The sequence below is a fragment of the Amblyomma maculatum genome, chromosome 8 (genome assembly GCF_055883805.1).
Source record: "Amblyomma maculatum isolate TAMU_Amacu chromosome 8, ASM5588380v1, whole genome shotgun sequence".
Taxonomy (NCBI): domain Eukaryota; kingdom Metazoa; phylum Arthropoda; class Arachnida; order Ixodida; family Ixodidae; genus Amblyomma; species Amblyomma maculatum.
In genome coordinates this window covers 92796877-92816857 of record NC_139351.1, presented here as the reverse complement: position 1 = coordinate 92816857, position 19981 = coordinate 92796877, and the positions used below count along the sequence as shown (strand labels likewise).

Sequence of the window (19981 nt, the reverse complement as noted above, 5' to 3'; positions counted from 1 at the left end):
GGTAGCTCTCGCCACATACCAGTTCAAAAGGGGATGCCAAAAGAATCTGCGCATGGCCTTTTATATCTATACCTGAAAGACACGAGCGCCTAGTTGCAATCGAGTTTGCTTACTTGAGCAGCTCTAGCCCGCGAGAATCATGCAGCAGCGAAAATCAAGTGCAAAATGATTTCAACAAACGCATTAACTCTCCCCCCCCCCTCCTCCCCCACTTCCCCCCGTCATTTTGTTTTACAAATAAAGATCAACATATACACGCTGCAAATAGGATTTCTTCCTCCAAGAGGGGCCCATAATTCCGCTGCTATGCGACGCGGTAAATCAGCGTACACAGGAATTCACGTATATGAGCCCCTTTGCAAACTCTGCATGTAGCAAAAACATTTGGCGTCCGTCGACCAGCGCATAAATTGTCCGCGAAAGCGAAGGAAGCGAAATTAAACTTTTTTTTCTGTGTGTGCTTTTTTTTTTTTTTTTGCACAGCGTTTTCAATGTTCTGTGAGCACTATTACGATGGCTGCGAACGACATATATGCCATTCTATATCACTAAATGTCATTTCAAGCATGTGACGCGCACTCCTTCGTCAGGCCTGCCAGCCTCACACCACTGCCATCAGCATATACACATCAATTAGTGTGGGCAAGAAAAAAAATAATGCTGCCCTACCCGCACCGCCTAAAGCACAATATGCTTATCGGAGCCAGAGTCGAGGACTCCGACCATTCTGCTGGTGTATACCAAAAAAAGAAAAGAAAATACTGATGGCCGCCATCGAATTTTCAGCTGTTGAAGGCAGCCTGATCGACTACGTAATGAAATGCTCGACCACCTACTATTTATTACGCTGTAATTCATCCCATCTAATAATATCGCTTAATTTAACAAGTCAAGTTGCGTAAACTTCATATGATTTACAGGTGACACAATTAAAAATAAAATTCTCAGTTAACTAGTTCTGGCGCCTTTTCTAAAACCACATCCCTACTGCAACAATAAAGTGGTTAGAAGTTACATATCATCCACTTTACTCCCATCTGTCTAGTCTTCGAGCAGCCTCTGAGACGGTCCTTTTGTTTAAAAAAGAGTTATGATCACTGCCACTAAGCGAGAAATTTCTTTCAGTTTACTTCAAAAGTAATTGCAATTTAGAGTTAATTTTTCACTCTGCTCCGTATTATATTCACAGCCTAGTTTGAATGCGTCATTGCAGCAATTTTTGAATGCGTCATAGTCTAATGCTCAAATGAGGATAGCAAGGTTTCATTAGACCTGCGGCTACATCGAATTTTTGTTCCTTCCCGCCTTTACTGTAATTTCCAAACTTGAAAAATTTGTGTTCATTCACAATGAAGTAATATACCCGTGCTAATTATTGGAGAGAATGCAGGCTTACCGCTTTCCTACCCACATCCCTCTCGGATTTCACCTCAGTAACGTTCGATTCATGGAACTGCCCCCCCCCCCCTCCCGCTCCTTTTTTTTTTCTCAATAAAAGTACAGCAGTACAACTCGCAGACTTTAGGGAATTTTATGAACCGGTAGTGACTCGCTTCTCTTTTTTTTTTTCTTTTAAATTGGTGCATGTTTCTGAGACTGCAAGAAAAAAAGAAAAGGACTGAAGTAAGGAATTCTGTGTCTGAGAGGAATCTCAGATCACTGCTCGGAACATCACTGCGCGGCCCTAGTAGTAGTGACGATATCACAGGTGTTACACCAGATAACGTCTCGAGCGTTAAGGTTTGCAAAACGTTTCAAGAAAACAACATCACTTAAGTTCCAATACACTTTGCGCTGCTTTATGCTGCAGCTACTAGCTAGCATACACCAGCGTGCTTGTAAATAAGAAAAAAATTGAGCCCGTCAAATTCAAACATGCATGTCCTTCAAGAAGACCAACTGACCATACAGAACACATATTTGTTATGGAGGGTGTTTCCCTTAATTAAAAAAATAAGCAGTACCGTACAGTTAACTAGAAATATACAGTACACCGCAGATGCCGGCAAACCAAAGGCGCATTGTTTGGGTCATATGATGCAAAACGGTATATTTAAAAATTTGCCCAATTGGCTGATTAGCTGATAAAGCTATGAAATATTCGTAATAATCATTTTAACGTCCAGCACGAGTCGAGTGCCTATGGAAACAGTCAGATCATTATTGTTCGTCTGTTTTTGTTTTTGCAGCAATGCACAGTCTTTGCCAAAAATATACAACCAATGGGGTTTCCGTCTAAACCGCTATGACGGGGCTCCTGGGATCATTCCTGGAATACCAAAGGTCGAGAAAGTAACGAGATTTCTCTTACTTTCGAGACTACGAGTACTGGAGATGTACAACGAACCCCGTTACAGGGCTTAGAAGCAAATCCTTTGCGCTTGCACAGGTTTGACATTTTTTTTTTTTTTTTTTTTACGTTTTAGATTTTTTCACGTTCAAGGAAAGCCAAGGAAATAAGATAATTTCGAGACACTTAAAACACCTGCATGTATTAATACGTCAGCTCGCTCACCCAACGACGCCCGATTTAGAAACGACCGTTGCGTTAGGTCACGTGGTGTGGTGAATTGATTAGGGCATACCACTGAAAGCACATATTAGTCGGTTCGAATCCCTATCTCTTAACTAGACTAGCAGATGCGTGCCAATCAGGAAGCGAAATGGTATGACACCATCTGGAATACTGCGCACGAAACAGTTGCGTCACAAGTTTGATACCAAAGATTACAAAGCTCCTACAATTAAATATATAAAATAAAATTCATTCAAAAAATCTGCTCTCTTTATGTGAAGTGCTACTCTTCCTTTGATATCATTTCTGTTTTCACTATTTATACTCCACCACTGCAATTCCTCATGATTGAATTTGTGCTAGCACTATCTTTTTCCGTTGTTTACAGGCCACCTATACTGACTGGGGTTGCATATAAGTTGCTCGATTTCGTTGAGCACATATTTGATTACTGTAGACACCATTGTCCCACTCGCCTTTTCGATGGCTCGATCGACAACCGCTGGCGTCAAAGTTGCTATGGCAGCGCTGACGTTACCCAAGCTTCAAACCTAGACTTTAACTTAGGACTGGGACACTTTACCATACTTTGGAACTCGAACACACTGCTCTCTCTCAAACGAGTGACACTATTACGTCACACAACGTCCGGTACAACTTTATGCGGACAACGTCTGTGCCACGTTCTGAGAACATGAAGTATAATCTCATGAGCAAGATATGGCTTTCGCCTTCAAAAAATAAAAATAAAAGCGTCTGTGCCCTTGCGCTACCTCACTGTAGAACTCCCAACCGCATTTTAAACGTGCGCGCTGACTGTGCTAACGTGACTGACTACGCTCGTTTAGGTGGAGTCATAACTATTGGTGTTGGTGTGTTGGAGTTTTTGGCACATACGTGACTAAGGCTATCATGCGCCAAGAACAAGGTTGTTTGTCTTTACTTTTTGGATGTGATTAATCCATTTTTAAATTGTTATAGCTTGTTAAGGATCATTGCTTCTTTCAGGAACCCGAAAATGTGAAAAATTTCAACAACTGCATCTTCTCCCAAAAGCAATCTGGGATGAAAAGGGATCTGTTCAGTGTAAAACGGTGCAAAATATTTCTGTCTTAATTCTGTCGTAACCTTCACATAAAGGTTTGTCTTCTTTTTTAAGAATGAAGCCATCTGTTAGGTGCGTGTGCCCGATGCGAAGCCGACATAAAATGACTTCAGCAAACGTTTTTGGTGACTGCCCGATGCCCATTCTTCAATGACTGGTTTAAGAAAGTGTAATTGATTGTTTATTTTATTGTTCCATGAAACCTGTCATTTTGATCTCAGTTTTCCCTTTATCAGCTTCATAACATATCTATGTGGCATGCTGACTACATCATTACAGGCTGCTGCGGCACATGTGTCAGCTTTCTGGTTGCCGCTGATTCCAACATGGCTAGGTAACCAGCAAAGCTTAATTGACTGCCCCTGTGTTTCTGCAGCTAGTACGTTATGTATTATGTCTCCGGTTGTTGGTTCTGTAGCATTCCTGTGGTGCAGTGCTGTGATTACGTTCAGAGAATCTGTATAAATGATGCTGTTTCCAATACTTTCCTGTAATATTTCTTCTACAGCCACAGAAATGGCATGACACTCAGTTGTGAAAACCGATGAACACTCAGGCAACCATACTACTTTCTCACATTTACTTACAGCGCTTCCAGTGTAATGCGCTGTCTTAGAACCATCTGTATAGAATTCTGTATAATCTTTGCATTTTTCATTTAGTGCCAAAAATTCTTGTACTATGTGTTCGTGCGGTGTTATTTTCTTCTGAAAGTGGGTTAATGTGAAGTCGCACACAAAAAACTGAAGCAGATTCTAGCCTGAACTACGTGACTTCGTAAATTTCCCTTCCATTTTTTTTTCTTTTTTTTTTTTTGACGAATGAGTGACGAGCTTTGCGTCAATTGGTTTTCGGTGGCCTGCCTATCAGTTGCCAGAGGCTGCAGCACACTCTTTCCCTTTTTCCGGACGAAGGTGCTGACGTAAAGTACATACGGCTATAGGTAGATGCTGACAGCGCGTCAGGCGCTCACTTCTGCACGGTCAGCGTCATGCTTCGCTTGCTCCGGACATGGTTGGTCGCGACACAGCAATGTAACACAAAAAAGATGTCTTTTTTTTTTCTCGTAGTTCGCTGGGTTTATTTAAGTGCATGGGGGGGGGGGGGGGGGGCACACTTGCGGCACGTGCGTTGCCACACACACACACACACACACCCGAAAATGTGAAAAATTTCAACACACACACACACACACACACACACACACACACACACACACACACACACACACACACACACACACACACACACACACACACACACACACACACACACACACACACACACACACACACACACACACACACACACACACACACACACACACACACACACACTCGAATTAACTCTATCCGAACCACATCTATGTGAAACGCGCTTGGGCGGAAAACCAATACATCTGGGCGATTAATCTTGGCTAATTAACTACTTAGGTGGATTAGCAAAGATGATCAAATCTGCACCACAGGACAGCGAACATTTGGCTCAAGTTACGTGAAACTTCCTTTATACTTCATTGGGTAGACAGCTATTCATGAACGACGGAATAACCAAGAAAATGAGCGTTGCGTACGCATTACAATGCAGGGGAGAATGCGGCTAGACGCAAGATGACATACCTATATATAGTTATAGTTCTACTGCTGAATAATATGTGCCCCTGCCTTAGGCGCCAAAACAATTTTAGTCCTGGACATGATCATTAGCCATAAAGAAATGTATAGCTCAAGCAGTACACCCATAAACAGTAGATTTAGTTGCGAAGTGATGTGCGTAATTTGCGAATTCGGAAACCTGGATAATTCATCTTCGCCAAAACTAAAGGAAGGGAAAGCCGCAGTATCTGCCACGCTTTATTCTGTGGACACCTGTACCGCGCCGTGAAGGAAGCGAGACAGGTGGCTTGGTTTGATTTGTAGGGGTTGACTTCCCAAAGAGACTCAAATGATGAAAGACACCGGAAAGCGACCACATGGAGTTCTTAACATGGATTTACATCGCACAGCACGTGGACGCCACTTCGTTTCGCCTCCATCTAAAGGAGTGAAAGTAGAATTTCCCGATCCGAAAATTACGGACTCACTGCGCCAATCCACGGTCTATGGGTGTTTTACTTGAGCAATACCATATGGCGTCCGTGGGTTATGGAACCAACGTGCGTTGGTGACGTGCTAGTAGGAATCAAGTAGAAATGAGAAATGGACAGGGCATTTAATGCGAAGGAAAAATAACCGCTAGTTCCAGAGTGTAACAACTCGAATTCCTAAAGGCACGGACGCAGCAAACCTGGTATAGGTGAACAGGATTAGGGAATTTACGGGGATGTTACACACAACCGACATCGGATATGGCAGATGCACCTGTCTCGTCGTAGACGTAGTTTGGCTAATGGTTTTCATCTATGCTGACAATGACAACAGACACGACGAAGATACAGAGCGAATTAGATAAAAATGAAAGAGCAAGAAGAAAAGATAGCAGTAGGCTGCCTTTTTCGCTCATACGGCAAGCCCGCAAGCCCTCTTGCATACTCAAACCAGTTCCGTGCTACCCCTCTCCGAAAACTTTACGGTATACAGCGAGCAGGGAGAATAAAGCAGTCGAGAAAGAAAAAAATAATAATAATAAACGTTAAGGCAATTTAATACGAGCGTGCTGCATGGGCTCATTACTTCGTGACGCGTGTTCTTGGCCCAGTACGACGGCGGCGAATCTGCTTATGAACGCACGCGTCTCGTAGACTTCGTGACGCCCATAGTGCGCCTCGCCAGGTGATGTTACATAAAACGGCGGCGCGCACTCGCTCCGCGTTATAGAACACAGCGCGCACGCGCGCATAGAGATAATAAAGTGCGTCACTATACCACGAATGGGCCTCCTAGATAATGAATGAGAATGCTCTTTTTGTCTCTCCTGACGCCACGCGTATGATGATGATGATGATAATAACAATAATTGGTTCACAGCAAAGGAAAGGCTTGTTTCACGCTTCTCACGCTTGTTTCTGCGGACACCTGAACCACGCCGTAAGGGAAGGGAGAAAGGTGTAAGCAAAACGAGAATTTCTCCAATACATGGCGATGGTAGTATTCGTCACCTCCTCTGAGTGGGGATAAGGATATTTTAGGGCGGAAACTCTACTCTCCGTGCCAAGGCCCCGCAAGTTCAGAATATGGGGCTTATATCGTTTTTGAGTCGTTTTAGCCCTGCGTGTATACTGCTTACATATTAAAAGGAAACCATCGGAGCGCAGCGGATTCGAACCGGTCGGGTTCGAATTCAGGTTCAGTAGCGCCGAGTGTCTTAACCACTGAGCCACCATGGTATAGGTGCTTCCTTTCGTTATAACCAGGCATAAGTAAGGTTAAACCTCCACCATTCTTACGATGAAGTAAAACTGTACACGCAGGCCATAAGATGGCGGCGAGGTCATGGCTGAAGCATCGGATTACACAATGTACCGGAGACTGCTTCATATATCTGCAAAGTGCTAAAGCTTACCGGCTTCCTGCCTAAGAACCTCCATTATATTTGTGCGAGCGTATGCGCAAATTAAAATAATTACGTAAAATGACTTGTCGACAGCGTTTTGTTAAAAAAAAATACATCGATTAATCACGAAAAGATTAAACAGAGACTCATACTTTGTAATCAGAACTGTATTCGTTATATCGAGGAATACAGAACAAGGTATTTCGTAAAATCGGGTACAAACTTCACTGCGGTCGTGCAAGGACCATGTGATACATAGTACGAACTCGTCTGGAACCCGCCGCGCGGTAAAATGACTTCCGTTATGCATGCGCTCTCTGCAATACACGAACACGAGTACACAATATCAGGAGAGCATGGAGAAGTTCATAACAGCAAGAAAATATATAAGACAGGAACCGGGAAATCCGCCTCCGTTTCAAGTATTCGCTCGGCGTGAGTTCGGATGGAAACCGTGACCGAGATCGTGAACTTTCGGCTGTGAAGACGAAAGCGTTCCTCGTTGCTCCGTTGCGCGCCCTTGTTTCTTTCGAAACGGCTTGACTTCGTGACGTCACGCACCTCGCGAAGGAAGCATACGTATTGTCCGTGCCGTACTTGCATGTGGTTTTGTACGTGTGTTAGGGATAAGCATAGTACTCGACTTACCTCGGACTGTCCTGGAAACGGTCTAGCAGATACCACGTTAGACTCGGTCCGGCTCCAGACCTCTTCATTGCCTATGCACGGAGAAAAAAGAAAGAAGAGAATGACTGCGTAAATAACCAAAAACCAAAAACGAGGGTTGTTTCGTCTTGAGGAAAATCAAGCTCCGCGGTATCCGCGGCAGCACTCCACGCCAGTCTCGTTTCCGGCGAGAAGATGCGAGACGACACGGATCACATGACCTACGCCTTTGAACGCGCGCACGATTTTTAGCCAGCGTAACACAAGTACCACTTAAACATAAAAATCTTAACACGCGCTTTTTTTTTTTTTTTTTTGACCGCGACAATCAACTCAGTTACTATTTTAATAAGGAGCGTGTATAGCTTGCCTCATGAGATATAAAACTGAGTGGACGTGTTTGCAGTTTATTTAGCTAATTTCTGACCGCCATGGATTCTTAACGAAGAAGCAAATAGTTACGAAACTTCTTTGTTTAAAGTCTCAGCTCTGGTTGTAGACTTTGAACAGGCATACAGGTAGAACTGATCAGTGTGTTGAAACGCGCCCCTAATATTGAAGCAAATGACCCTTGACCGTAGAGGAAACAACACACCAAAGATCTTCAAAAACCGCACAAATGTTAAAAACAATAGGCTCACTCAGGCGAACACCGTGGCTCGCTCGAGTGACCTATATTTGCTTCGGCGCTGAATACGCACAGATCAATTATATTGCGCGGCTCGACACGGCCTTTTGTTGTTGTTGTTGTTTTTTTGTTAAAAAAAAAATAAAAGAATATTTTCCAGTGAAATTACTTTTATTTTCAAAGCGAATAATATGCTTTCTTATTAGATATGGTAACATTTTTAGATTAACCTCTCGCCCGACCAAGCATATACAGGTTTCGTCCACAGCGAGCCTAAGAAAAATCGCTTCTACAAAATTGATATGCACCTGAAGAGTCCAGGGACCTCCTCTTCTGTGGAGTACTGGTGTCGCAGAACATTGGTCGCGGTGACCTCTTCGGGTCGTCCTTGTCCGGGACCTTCGTAAAGATCGGAGAACGCCAGCTGAGGGACATGACGGGGCAAGGACAATTAAAAGGTGTAGCCAGTTCTAACGACAACGAAGGGCACTCCCGTTAGAACTGTCGACAAGGTATCTCCTCTTAAATTTTGCCGCTTTCAACTTGTTGGCAGTACGCACGCAGGCACGGAAGTCCGAATGCGGCAACAACGTGCACACTTCATTCAAAGGGGAGGACCCCCGGGCAGCTGTACCACGAGGCGAGCTTGCCCGGTGGTGAAGGCGAACTCCCACCCCTTTCTTTCTCTCGTGCTAGCGCATGCGCGCTCGTCACACGCCAGCTGCCAGGGAAGGATCAATAGGACGGTTCCAGGCAGGCTAGACGCTCCCCTCTCTCCTTTCCGGCCTTTATTTGCGCGTCCTCTGCATTTCGCTTCGTGACGCCCGCTAGGCACGCGAACGACGAAGCCGAGGATGCCGTCTTGCGTAACCGTGGTACGGGCACTGGCGCGTTCCAGTGTTGATTGACATCCTCGTTGTTTGAGCACATCCTCCCGCATCCTGCCCTGTAGGCGAGAGGATGTTGGCTTTGGCGACACCGAGCGCCCTTTTGTTCTAACGGTAGGCGATTTTATTGACGCAAGCTTGGAAGTCGAAAGTGAAACGTACAGCTGTTGCCCGATGAAATGCAGCGTGCGTATTTTTGCATTCGGGGAAAGGGTACTAGGAGTACCCAGTGAGTGTGACGCGGGCGTCCTTGCATTACGCAAACCGAGTGCACCACAACCTTCGCGTTCCGCGCGCCAGTCGTCTGCTAACTGCGGCAAAATGCTTGTTTCACATAGCATAACATAGGAGCGATCGGCACAAACATCATCCCGGAAAAAAAAAAAGTTCAGTAAGTCGAGATCAATCCAAGTCAATCCAAACCATAAAGTCATCATGGCGGCTTGCAGACAATTGCAGGTTCTGTAGTGCATGCGTTTTAACGTGTGTAACTGGAATTGGCCTTGTGCAGTCTGGTTAAAGTGCTGAAACTACTGTTCGCAAAGTTACAGCAAGTATGCGTCACAGACTTTTCATAGCCCGTACTGTTCTTGTTCAGGACAACCAAGTTGAGGCAGCCTTGCGAGTACTAAACCGGTGAGCATGCACAGTTCGTCTGCTTTTCCTGAAAAGATCGAAAAGCTGCGGTATTTTCTCAGCGGTGACGATTTTTAGGCACTTCATGGCACTGCTTATGTTCTCTGTGATAAAAGTTCAATACGCCTGCACGATGTTAGGCCTTTCTCTGCTCATCGTTCTTTCCCTATCGTAGGATCCTGGGCATGGAAGGCATCTTCGACCGCTACAGACTCACGCGGTACTACGAGAAACCGACGAAGACAAGACGGCGAATAAACTACGAAATATGCAAGGCCATCTACGACGAAGACATGGCTCGCCGTATTCAGTTCACGCTGCGCAAGAACAGGGTTGATCCTTGGCTAGGAAATGACTGAACCCTTGTCCGCGTTTCGAAGATGTCTGAATAGACGGGCGCTCTTACCTGCGGAGATGCCCGACTTGTAGATAAAAAAGGTCCGTGCAGTCTCCAAGCGGCTTCGATTCCTGGCAGCCGTAGCCCTCGTGCCGGCTCGCGAGAGCTTCAGCGCCTTCGCGCGTGAGGTTTAGCACATCTTTCTCTTTCTGTCATGTCGGTGAAGATAATGGTTGTGATCAAATATGTATTTTTTTTATTCATTTGTCTCTACAAGTAAGCTTTGCGGTAGGTTTTGCCTGCGCTGTGTTAAATAACGTTTGAGCACATCCACGCGAAAAAATAGCCCGTTCAGTCCTCTGTGTCAAGGCGTGTCCAATGCGGGCACTATTCCTTTTGCTGCCAGTAGTAACGGAATAGTTTTCCGTAATTTGCAGTCGTTACCTTAGCCCGCATCGAAAAGTTTTTTTATGCTTAAGCTGCAGAGAAGAGAGGTAAACGATATTTTATCGCAAAATCATCTATACTGGCAGAGGAGAGTATTGTGCCATGTGGTTCATTTTCGACTGTGGGAGTTTCCCCAATAACATTACCCATGTTAGTACAACTGCTCTAACCTTGCAGTGGTCCTCGATACGGGGCCTGAACTATTTTTATTTGACAGCAACGTTCATAGGAACTGTGTTTGCTATAGAAGCAGGAGCTACCATGAAATTGTAGCAGCAAAACATTGATTAGCAAATTCCAGCTTACAGACATTGTCGTTCCATAGTCAGATAAAATTAGTCAGGAAAGCAAATGAACAGCCACCGTGGCATAGCTCAGTGGTTATAAAAAGAAAAAAAAAATTAACACCTGGCTGGAGTGAAAAATATTGTTCACATCCAACATCCAGGTGTGGACAGGAGCAAGGTTTTTGCAATCATATGGCCATGTAGAGATAATTCATTACGCTCGTTTTTTATTTACTTGGTTGTTGAAACTGCCACATCATGAACCTAAGTTATACTCGTCTAGCATTTTGCTGTCAATTTTTTTGGCAGCCAAAGCTTGCACAGCTAACATTAAGCCTTCATAAACCGTAGATTTCAGTAACATATAGAACGGAACACTCTCCGACATTGCACACAAGGCCGAACGATATAGTTCATGGGGCTTGCTTCACTTGTGTGGGCTTCTGTTTAATTAAAAAAAAAAATTGTCTTAGCTCTCACTAGCACCACCACATGAGTAAATCTAATTCTCCTATGGGAATTAGCTGCAAAGCACAGGCATCGCTCATTTGGTGCACAAGCCAGTCACTCTAGTCAGTTTTGCAGCTTCATCTAAATGGCATTCAGCCATTCATCGAAGACAATGTATCTTTGCAAGGCTGTTTAGAGCCATGCACAAATTTGAAGCCATATTGACTGGCCATCACTTTCCAGTCAGATTTTGTCCTGGTAGTTCCTGCAGATTGCAGTGCCAAATTCCCCCCAACAATACACTAAATTACCGTGCTAATACACTACTTGAAACCTGCCCAAGAAAGTAACACGAGGGACACAGACACGAGTTTGATAAACTTTTTATATATTTACATTTTGCTTTGTATTTCACATCTAAAGGCACTTTTCACACAATAGCACATGTGGGATAAACTACACTTGCTGCCCTGTTACAGATGTGCACCAGTTCACCCAAGGCATACAGGCAGGACCTACTGGCAAACAACAGGGCTGAGGGATACCATTAAAATGAGTACATACACTCTGCAATGCCCTTCAATCATGTTCTTGTCTTCGAACATCACGTCGGCAGCCCAGCAACGAACAAGGCAGCACAACATGCCATTCCTAATACATGCGCCCACACTTAACTCGTTTGTTTGCCCGTATTCCCATGTACAGCCTGTTACCTATACAGCACCCGGTAGGGAGCAACATGAGTGTTTACCTAGTGCAAAGGCTTTCTCACATCCTATTATAGGTCTCTTCACATTGTTAGTGGTGCACATGCTTGACAGGGTGACGCACATAGACATCTGACAGCGCCTCATCAAAAATAATGCTTTCTCGCTACTCCTGTACGTAGCATACACGGGTCAAGTGCCAATTTCTGGCAATCTGGCCTTCATAATGCAACCGTGGCTTGCCAGCATCAAGTACTACAGAACTATCAGCCGGTCAGACAGAGCATGTTTTATAAGTGTTATGCTTAAACCACTATACCTTATATACAAACAAGTCACGTTGGGTTTCGAAACCAGCATAGGCCAGACCCGACATTCAGCCATTCCTCATTCAACAAATACCTTTGGCATATATTTTTTTGTTTATAGTACAGAGCTGCAGTCAAAAGTGCACAGGCCATAGCAAACATTTTACTCCGTCAGCGAAGCTGGGAGTTTTCAGGGTGTGCTGCGCTGTAGGATGCCCTAGAAACTGCTCCAGCAGGGCGTAAAGTGGCCTGTGTAATTTCAATGAATGCTGTACACGACAGAAACAGTGCATGGAACATTTTGATGCTAGGTAGAGACGACAAACAGGGCAACGTCACAAAGTGAAGGAAATGTGATGCATAACATACAGCAGCTGAGCACAGGTTTGATCACACTGGAATAAAAGGTTGCCATTACCGGTCAACTCTGTTCGTTTGCAAGGCGGAATGTTGCAAGAGGGCATGCAAAGTGCATTGCAACAGGAATGTTAAGCACGTCTTACTTTCCTTAGAGGTACTTGTAACACTGATTTACTTAAGCCACTACATGAGAGCAAGCAATGTGTATTTTCAAGGTAGCTTGCATGCAACAATGAAGCCACTGCTTGGCCTCCTTCAATTTGAACGAGGCCTCGGAGATTCAGTAATGTACACATATACAAAAAAAAAATTGTGCAGCTTTAAGAATGACTACACCGAGACACTGTTTCCGAATGTAAGAGATTTCTAGCTATAGATCTTTCTTACATCAATCCGTTTTATACATCAGGTGCAAAGCAGCGAAAGCTACGCAAGTAGTCCAAAAGGAGCCGTATCAGTACGCGCTCGTTTCTTGGCCGAGTGGTTTCTGCAGAAACGGGCTCTATTCCGAGCATACATGTTTGCAATAACTTGCTTCACATGCCTGTACATCTTCGCAGTGCAGTTTTTATCTAAAAAATCCGCCCCGAAGAGGAAGTCAAGGTCACTGCGTTGCGCAGCGCGGAGGGCACCGCTGGCAGGGTTGCGGGGCTGCGAAAACGCGACACGAACGAAAACGACAAACAAAACATACAAATTCACGGAATCCGATCTCTCCTCCCTAAAAAAAAGGTGCTTTTCATGGAGTTGATAGCAACTGTAAGATGTATTAAGCTTGCAGACAAAGCAACTATTATTTTCTCTCGTCAAGAGCAGGCACTATTCTTCATCACGAATGAGAGGAGCGCAAACAAGAGCTCTAGTTTTGACAGTGTTGCACTTGATGTATGAAACGGAGTATAGAGCTTTGTAGGAAGCTTAATATAACTGGTACCATCAGTCATCTTGTCTGTTATATTAAATTATTGACTTTCTAAAAGAACTGCCTTACCACCCATAGCGGTCATTCAGCCAAGCTTCGATTTGGCGCCGTTGCCAAGCTCACCAAAGTTTGCCTGTGCCACTTGTACACTGTGTGGAAGTGCCCATTGCTTTTTGTGCGAAAGTGTGTTGAACAACCATGGTTATTGGGCTTTTGGAACACAACCAACTTTTTTCGGCAAGAAAAGTGCCGTGACACAGGAGTTGTTTGCCAACTGCGGCCAAACATCAGCCTTGTCCTTCCCTGCTATGGTATTGTTAGAGTGGCAGTCAGCATTCTCCAACCATACCAATTGTAAAACCTTGCTTTCGGTCTCAGTTGTGTCTCGAGACTGGTATTGGGAAGCTACAAAGCACACGCTAGCTGTAACCAGTGGCATTGGCATGCACACTAATGCAGCTCTAATCTCTGAGTCATTCTTTTTTTTCTTGTAATGAGCAGTTGGTAGAAAGTTCCGCAAATGGCATGATTTAAGATTGCTGGTAGTGGTGGTGCTATTGCATGTGGAAGAACAGTCAGTGTTACAATATTAAGATGCTGAGAGACACTCGACAGAAACGGATTTCACAACAAAAGTTCTGCGCTGCCGGAAAAAACGTGCAATTATTGCTAGTCAGCTGAATGGATTTGATGCTGCTTTGCTAGCAGCACGCTGACAACCCTTTCTCAAGACAACATCATGCATCAATACCTACACACAGTAGCACATGTATGAAACATGAGCAGATTCCGGGAGGAATAACCACGAGCGCCTAAGCTGCACATTAGCTATGACTGCTACAACTGCAATGTTGTTGGCGTTCCACTAGACAAGGAAAAGATCCAGCCATTTTTCTTGCCAATTCTTGCAAAGGTGAACCCATAGGGCTTTATGACATTTGTTTAGCCAATTAAAGGTTTACTCTTACTAGTATAAAAGTCCTGTTTCCAATGAGGAACGTTTACAAGACGGATGTACAGCAAGAAAGGTGCAAAGATTTAGATTCCCTTACCGTATTTACTCTCGTAATGCTCGCACCCCCAACGTTGGGCGTCAAAAATTGGAATTTTTTTTTTCCTCGCATAATCATCGCACCACCAATTTTACCACCGCAAGAGTAGGCCGCTAGTAGTACAAGCGCCATCTTTAGAGCGCTACTGAACCTAGCTGGCCTCGTTGTGTGCACGCACTACCAGGCGGCTATAGCATGTTCGGGTAAATCATCATCATCGGTTATGCTTGTCTTTTTTACCTCCATAGTCGTCGCCATTTTGCGAGTTGTCTCCGTGTCTCGTTGTCATTGCCATTTACTCCAGTGCTATTTACAATGTAGTGTTCGAGGCAGAGAATGAAATATCATTGGTGGCAACCAGAGGTGGTATAAACTGAATTTAGAAGCAATTCCAGTGACCAGCAATGCCTCTTGCTGGCACACCAACAACATTGATCAAATACTCCATCACAAGTAGTGCACAACTTAGAAAATAAAAACAAGTGCTTTGTACTACACCAAGGCAACGTGCATAACAGCTTGCCACAACTGGCAAAAACAGATCTACTACTAAGAGCGTGCTAGCATCTCGGGTGTTCAACACATTCTCTCAAATGGTTGACTAAATGGCAGTAACTTTAGCAGTGAATGGGGACATCCATGAACAGAGCAACTGTGCTTGCATAAAGCTGCTGCACGCCCTTGCGTCGGACAGCCAAAGTATATGAACTGCCAAGTACGCCTGTTGAACATAAAAGTGCAAACCATAAAAGGAACAGGCTGAGAGCAAGGTCACACACATTCTAGACAGCGGAAAGAGTAGATGCAGCAGGGGTGGTATAATACAATTACTTTTTCGGTTGCGACTCGCCCAGGTAAAGCCAAGCAACACAATGTGTCCCCTTGTCACAAAATCAAGACAACGGTGCGGCATTACTTGAGCTGATCACAAAGATAAATTAAAACAGAATAGACTAAAGAAGGTATACTTATACATTGGCCCAGAAGTGAGAAAGAAGCTCACACTGTGCTAGCCCACGAGAACAAGCTATAAGCGCAGGGTCATATAGTGTCTCATGCACTTGCAGTTATCTTTGGCATCACCTAGCCGTGTTATCTTACCAAAACCGAAGGTGTGCATCCCCTCCCCAAAAGTGCATTCCGTGAGGTAGGCCCCAAACTGGGAATACCATGCCAGGAAGCTTATCTTGCTCTATAGAATAGGAACCATTGTATTATCTCAGAAGGGGGAGCTGGCTGTGCTGGCCCTTATTCTTTCAGGTTTTCAAACAGCACAGCTCGCGAAGGCAATGAGATGCACATTATGATAAAGTTCGGTCAGTTATTGCTTGAGGTAACAGAACACAGTAGAAAGGGAAGCAATAAAAAAATGCCAAAGTGCATGCTGGGTGATTCAGGACTGGGCCCCACTCCGAACAAGCCCCCTTACTTCTCTGTCAGTGCAATTTGCGGAACTCATCAGGACTGGCGCAAAGTTGGGAGTGCATTCCCAGTGGTGTTCATGCGTGGTAGATCGTGCAACCCCAAAAGGAACTAGCAAGTGGTGCTTTCCATATCCTTGGAGCCCGCTGTATAGCACCCCTCTTTAGGCAGCATGACTATGACACAAGGCAACGCTCTGCAGACCTGATTCGGCAAGGTGGACCACGGAGACCATTTTGTGCACAACCAGCACATAAATAGTGAAAGATGCTAGAATACAGAAATTTTCTCACTGCTGCACTTGGCTGCATTGACATCTCCGATGCTTGCAGACGGTTCTGCAATTTGCGAATTAGTCGTACACCCATGCCAACTTGTGGCTGACACACCCGCATGGGCAAAGCCCGTATTTACGGGCTTTGCCCGTAAATTTCGTAAATGTCTCCCAGACTTTTCTGCCCTCTCCAAGAGTGAACTGAGTGACAGCTGCAGATGCTCTAAAAGAAACTAAAATGGTCTGTACACATAGATGCATAAAACAATAAATGAACAGTAAACTGTGTAATGAGCAAAAAAAAAAGGAAAAAATACAGAAAGACTAATTCAGCCGTCCAGGGCTGGCGTTCCAAATTTGCAAGCACATTCCTTTTCTAATTTACAACTAAAATGGAACGCAATGCTCGAGCAGGGAGACTGTTTCAGGGCCGGTCCGAGCACACCCATTGAACAAGCTGCGAGCGGTGCCCCGAGCGCAACAAAGTGCTGGCACTGCATCCGCACAGTGCATGGAAGGAAGCACGGTCACCAGACTTTTGCTCCAACTTCTGCTAATACATTTCACTCCAGTCAGACACTCAGCCCGGTTCGGTTAGCTCACGAGTCCACCACAAAGTTCGCACGGCACTACTGAACACCTGCGGGCAGTCACGTGGCGCACGTCCAGAAGTGTCCCTCGTGTTCCAGCAGCACCGCCTCGGGCCAACTGCCAACCTGCCACTCTGGATAACGGTTCACGATGTCCTCGCTTCCCAAGCGACTTGGCCGCACGACGGTCAGGGTGGTCTCCAAAGCATAGCCCAAGAGGTAAAGCTCGGGCTGCACAAACGAAAACTATGTCAGAACGGTGCTTCAAAATGCAGCTAACCTAACCGCACTCACTCGCAAAACGGACAACCTGCATGACAAAGTGTTAAGTCGTTTGTCAAGATACAGACGTGCGCGTATGAAAAAGCACTTGCTAAACGTTAGGGAAGGGGGGGGGGGGGGAGGGGGGACGCACCTAGTTTTCAAGCGTGAGGTTTAACAGCCCAAAGAGACACATTAGCTATAAGTGGAAGTGGCAACGTAGCAGATGACTCCGGATGACTCAAACCATACAAGAGTCTCTCATGTGCACTGGCATTGAATAACACTTGGATGTCTTCTGCATTTCAATCCTGAGACCTCGGAATTGTAGGCAGTAGCCACATGCAGTGGCTAGGCAGGTTAGCTTGGCTGCACTTCCTTCTCTGCTGTGAACCATCTGTGACAACAGGTATCAATGGTATTCAACGTCCAGGCTCCGAAGCCACCAGGAAAACATCTCAAAACGATAGTTACCTCTGGGACGGCTCGATCCCTGCCGAGCTGACTGAGGTGGTGGACCAGGTACTCCTCTGGAGATGTTGCGGTAACCTGTGAGAAGAGGACCGTAGCAAACAGGGGACATGGAGCATCGCTATCCTTCTGTTTCGCAAACAGCTCCAGGGCAGACTTCAGCATGATGATTTTGATCGCCTCAACAAACTTTGCATCAGTCAAGGGGTCAGCGTTGAGCTTCTTCGCAAGCAGCGCCTCTGGGGTGGCCGTCAGCCTTAGCTGGTCCTCCTGAAAGAAAACAGAGACAAGTAATGCAACACTTCAAGCTATGCCACCGGATTTTAGGTTCTAGAAAGCTATTAACTAAGCAAGAAATTCTGCCACTACTTATGGCTAGCAACTGCTTTATTACCAATGATATTGTTACGTGGAAACTCGATGTATTTACAGTATATTTACAACAGCCTCAACTTGCATAGCAGGGAGCAGCAACACGAAGCCAGTCCCACTTCTTTGTCATCACCTTGTCCCTTCGGCGAGGCAAGAGAAGGAAACACTTCGTTGTCGTCATCGCATAACAATATAGTTAATGAGAGAGCAGCAAATGCACCACTCTGGTCAGCTATAGATAGTACACTTGTTATAGTAAGGAAAGCTTTGACAGGAGGTGACAAATCACTTGTATAACACTGTACACACAATGTTATATCAGCAAACACTGAAGACCAAAACAAAGCAAAGGCAACATGCCACTATGGAAGGTCACACATATGATGCACAGTAACAAATGGGCCTACTGTTACTATAAATACACTGAGAGTTCCACTGACTACCAAAGATAGGAGACACTACAGTTCACTATAAGTCGGGTTTATTCACCTAGCTCAACTTTTATAACGCACACACCCTGTCAGAAGCCATTTGCTATCGCTTGTAAAAATATTTTCCCAACTAGCCTTTTTACCATCCATATGAGTGCTCAAAGCTTCAAGGACACAGCGAAAATAAACTGATGGCACTTGTTTTGCCTCAAATACCTCCCACTTGAAGGAGTGTAGACACCAATTTTTGGTTCTATTTTCCACCTTGGTAATGCCATGCAAGACATTATTGTGCATGGATCACCACGTGCCTTTTGCCAACGACTGCTAAATAAATTTTAATTGAATTTCCCTCCTCACCTGCTTCACTTTCAGTTTCAGCAGCTCGGCGATGGCTATGACGTTAAAGTGGAGCCTAGTTCATGTGCAGGATGAAAAATTAAAAAATGATATAATTGCTACTTCTTCACTTGTTGAAATTCCTCGAAGCAGGTTGGCTTTACAGTGAATTATAATGATGGAGCGAACATATCGCAGTTTTCGCATACTTAACGTGACGCAAATAACTTTGACATCGCAGCCATCGCGCAACTGTTGAAGCCTAATATTATACAGGTGAGAAAAAAAATTCGATTATAGACTATACAGGAGTAATAATGCTGATATCCACACTAAAAAAATTGTGCTATAACTTAGAGTGGCTCTATATATTGGGGAAATGCTTGTACAAACTGCATTGTTCTCTGTCCCACCTTGTGGAGAAGATTTCTTCAGAATTGTTGTATCTATTTCAACTCCGTTTGCTTTGTTGCACTCCTACGACCAGACTGCAGGTCAAGACATCATTTTTTTTTATTTTGCCAATTTATAAATTTCTTTTAAGAAAATACCTTCAACTTGTTGGCATGTCTGTGAGAACTACATTAAAAAAATTCAGAACTGAAAATTTGTGCTCTCAAAAAAAATAAAAAATAAATACATATAAGACTCTTGACTTGCAGTAGCACAGCTACAGAAATGCGGCTTAACCAACCTTCTGACATATTTTGTAAACTTTGCCAGCTTTTTCACAAAAATCAAGGCAGAAATACATCGCAGAGAAAATGTTCTCCAGATACAAGAGTGAAATTTTGTGAAAGATAGTTAAAATTTTACTTACAATGAAATGATAAAAAGTTTCACGCAAATGCAAGGGAAAAAAAATAACTGATGTAAGCAGTGTCCCTCCTTAGAGAAACAATCACATATTGAAACTGGCTTACCCAGTTTATTGTCGCAGTCTTAATGAGAAAAAGGCTAAAAAAATTAAATGCAGGTAGCGGTACCACTTATTTTTTTCACAAGCAGCATGTGACGATCAG

General features: G+C 44.4%; 3 protein-coding genes across 6 annotated transcripts in view; 1 reads left to right on the top strand and 2 right to left on the bottom strand.

The window, feature by feature from the left end:
* The window catches only part of LOC146181823 (dihydropyrimidinase-related protein 2-like), an 87167-nt gene extending 78087 nt beyond the window's left edge, over positions 1–9080 (bottom strand). Inside the window, exons 1-2 of the mRNA XM_084576827.1 lie at positions 8715–9080; positions 7761–7831 (exon numbers count right to left, since the gene is read on the bottom strand). Coding sequence (XP_084432953.1) covers positions 7761–7831; positions 8715–8841 — 198 coding nt within the window. The 5' untranslated portion in view covers positions 8842–9080. The remainder of the gene's footprint in view (positions 1–7760; positions 7832–8714) is intronic.
* Positions 9081–9704: 624 nt separating this feature from the next.
* Positions 9705–10379, top strand: mRpS21 (mitochondrial ribosomal protein S21). The gene is made up of 2 exons (XM_084576825.1): positions 9705–9929; positions 10105–10379. The coding sequence occupies exons 1-2, from the start codon at positions 9850–9852 to the stop codon at positions 10286–10288; spliced, it is 264 nt and encodes an 87-aa protein (XP_084432951.1). The 5' UTR covers positions 9705–9849; the 3' UTR covers positions 10289–10379.
* Positions 10380–11817: 1438 nt separating this feature from the next.
* Positions 11818–19981, bottom strand: part of LOC146181821 (uncharacterized) — a 64606-nt gene continuing 56442 nt past the window's right edge. For all 4 annotated transcript variants that reach the window (XM_084576823.1, XM_084576821.1, XM_084576822.1 and 1 more), the window contains 2 exons: positions 17821–18087; positions 11818–17316 (listed from right to left, as the gene is read on the bottom strand). In XM_084576823.1, the coding sequence (XP_084432949.1) occupies positions 17146–17316; positions 17821–18087 (438 nt within the window). In that variant the 3' untranslated portion in view covers positions 11818–17145. The remainder of the gene's footprint in view (positions 17317–17820; positions 18088–19981) is intronic.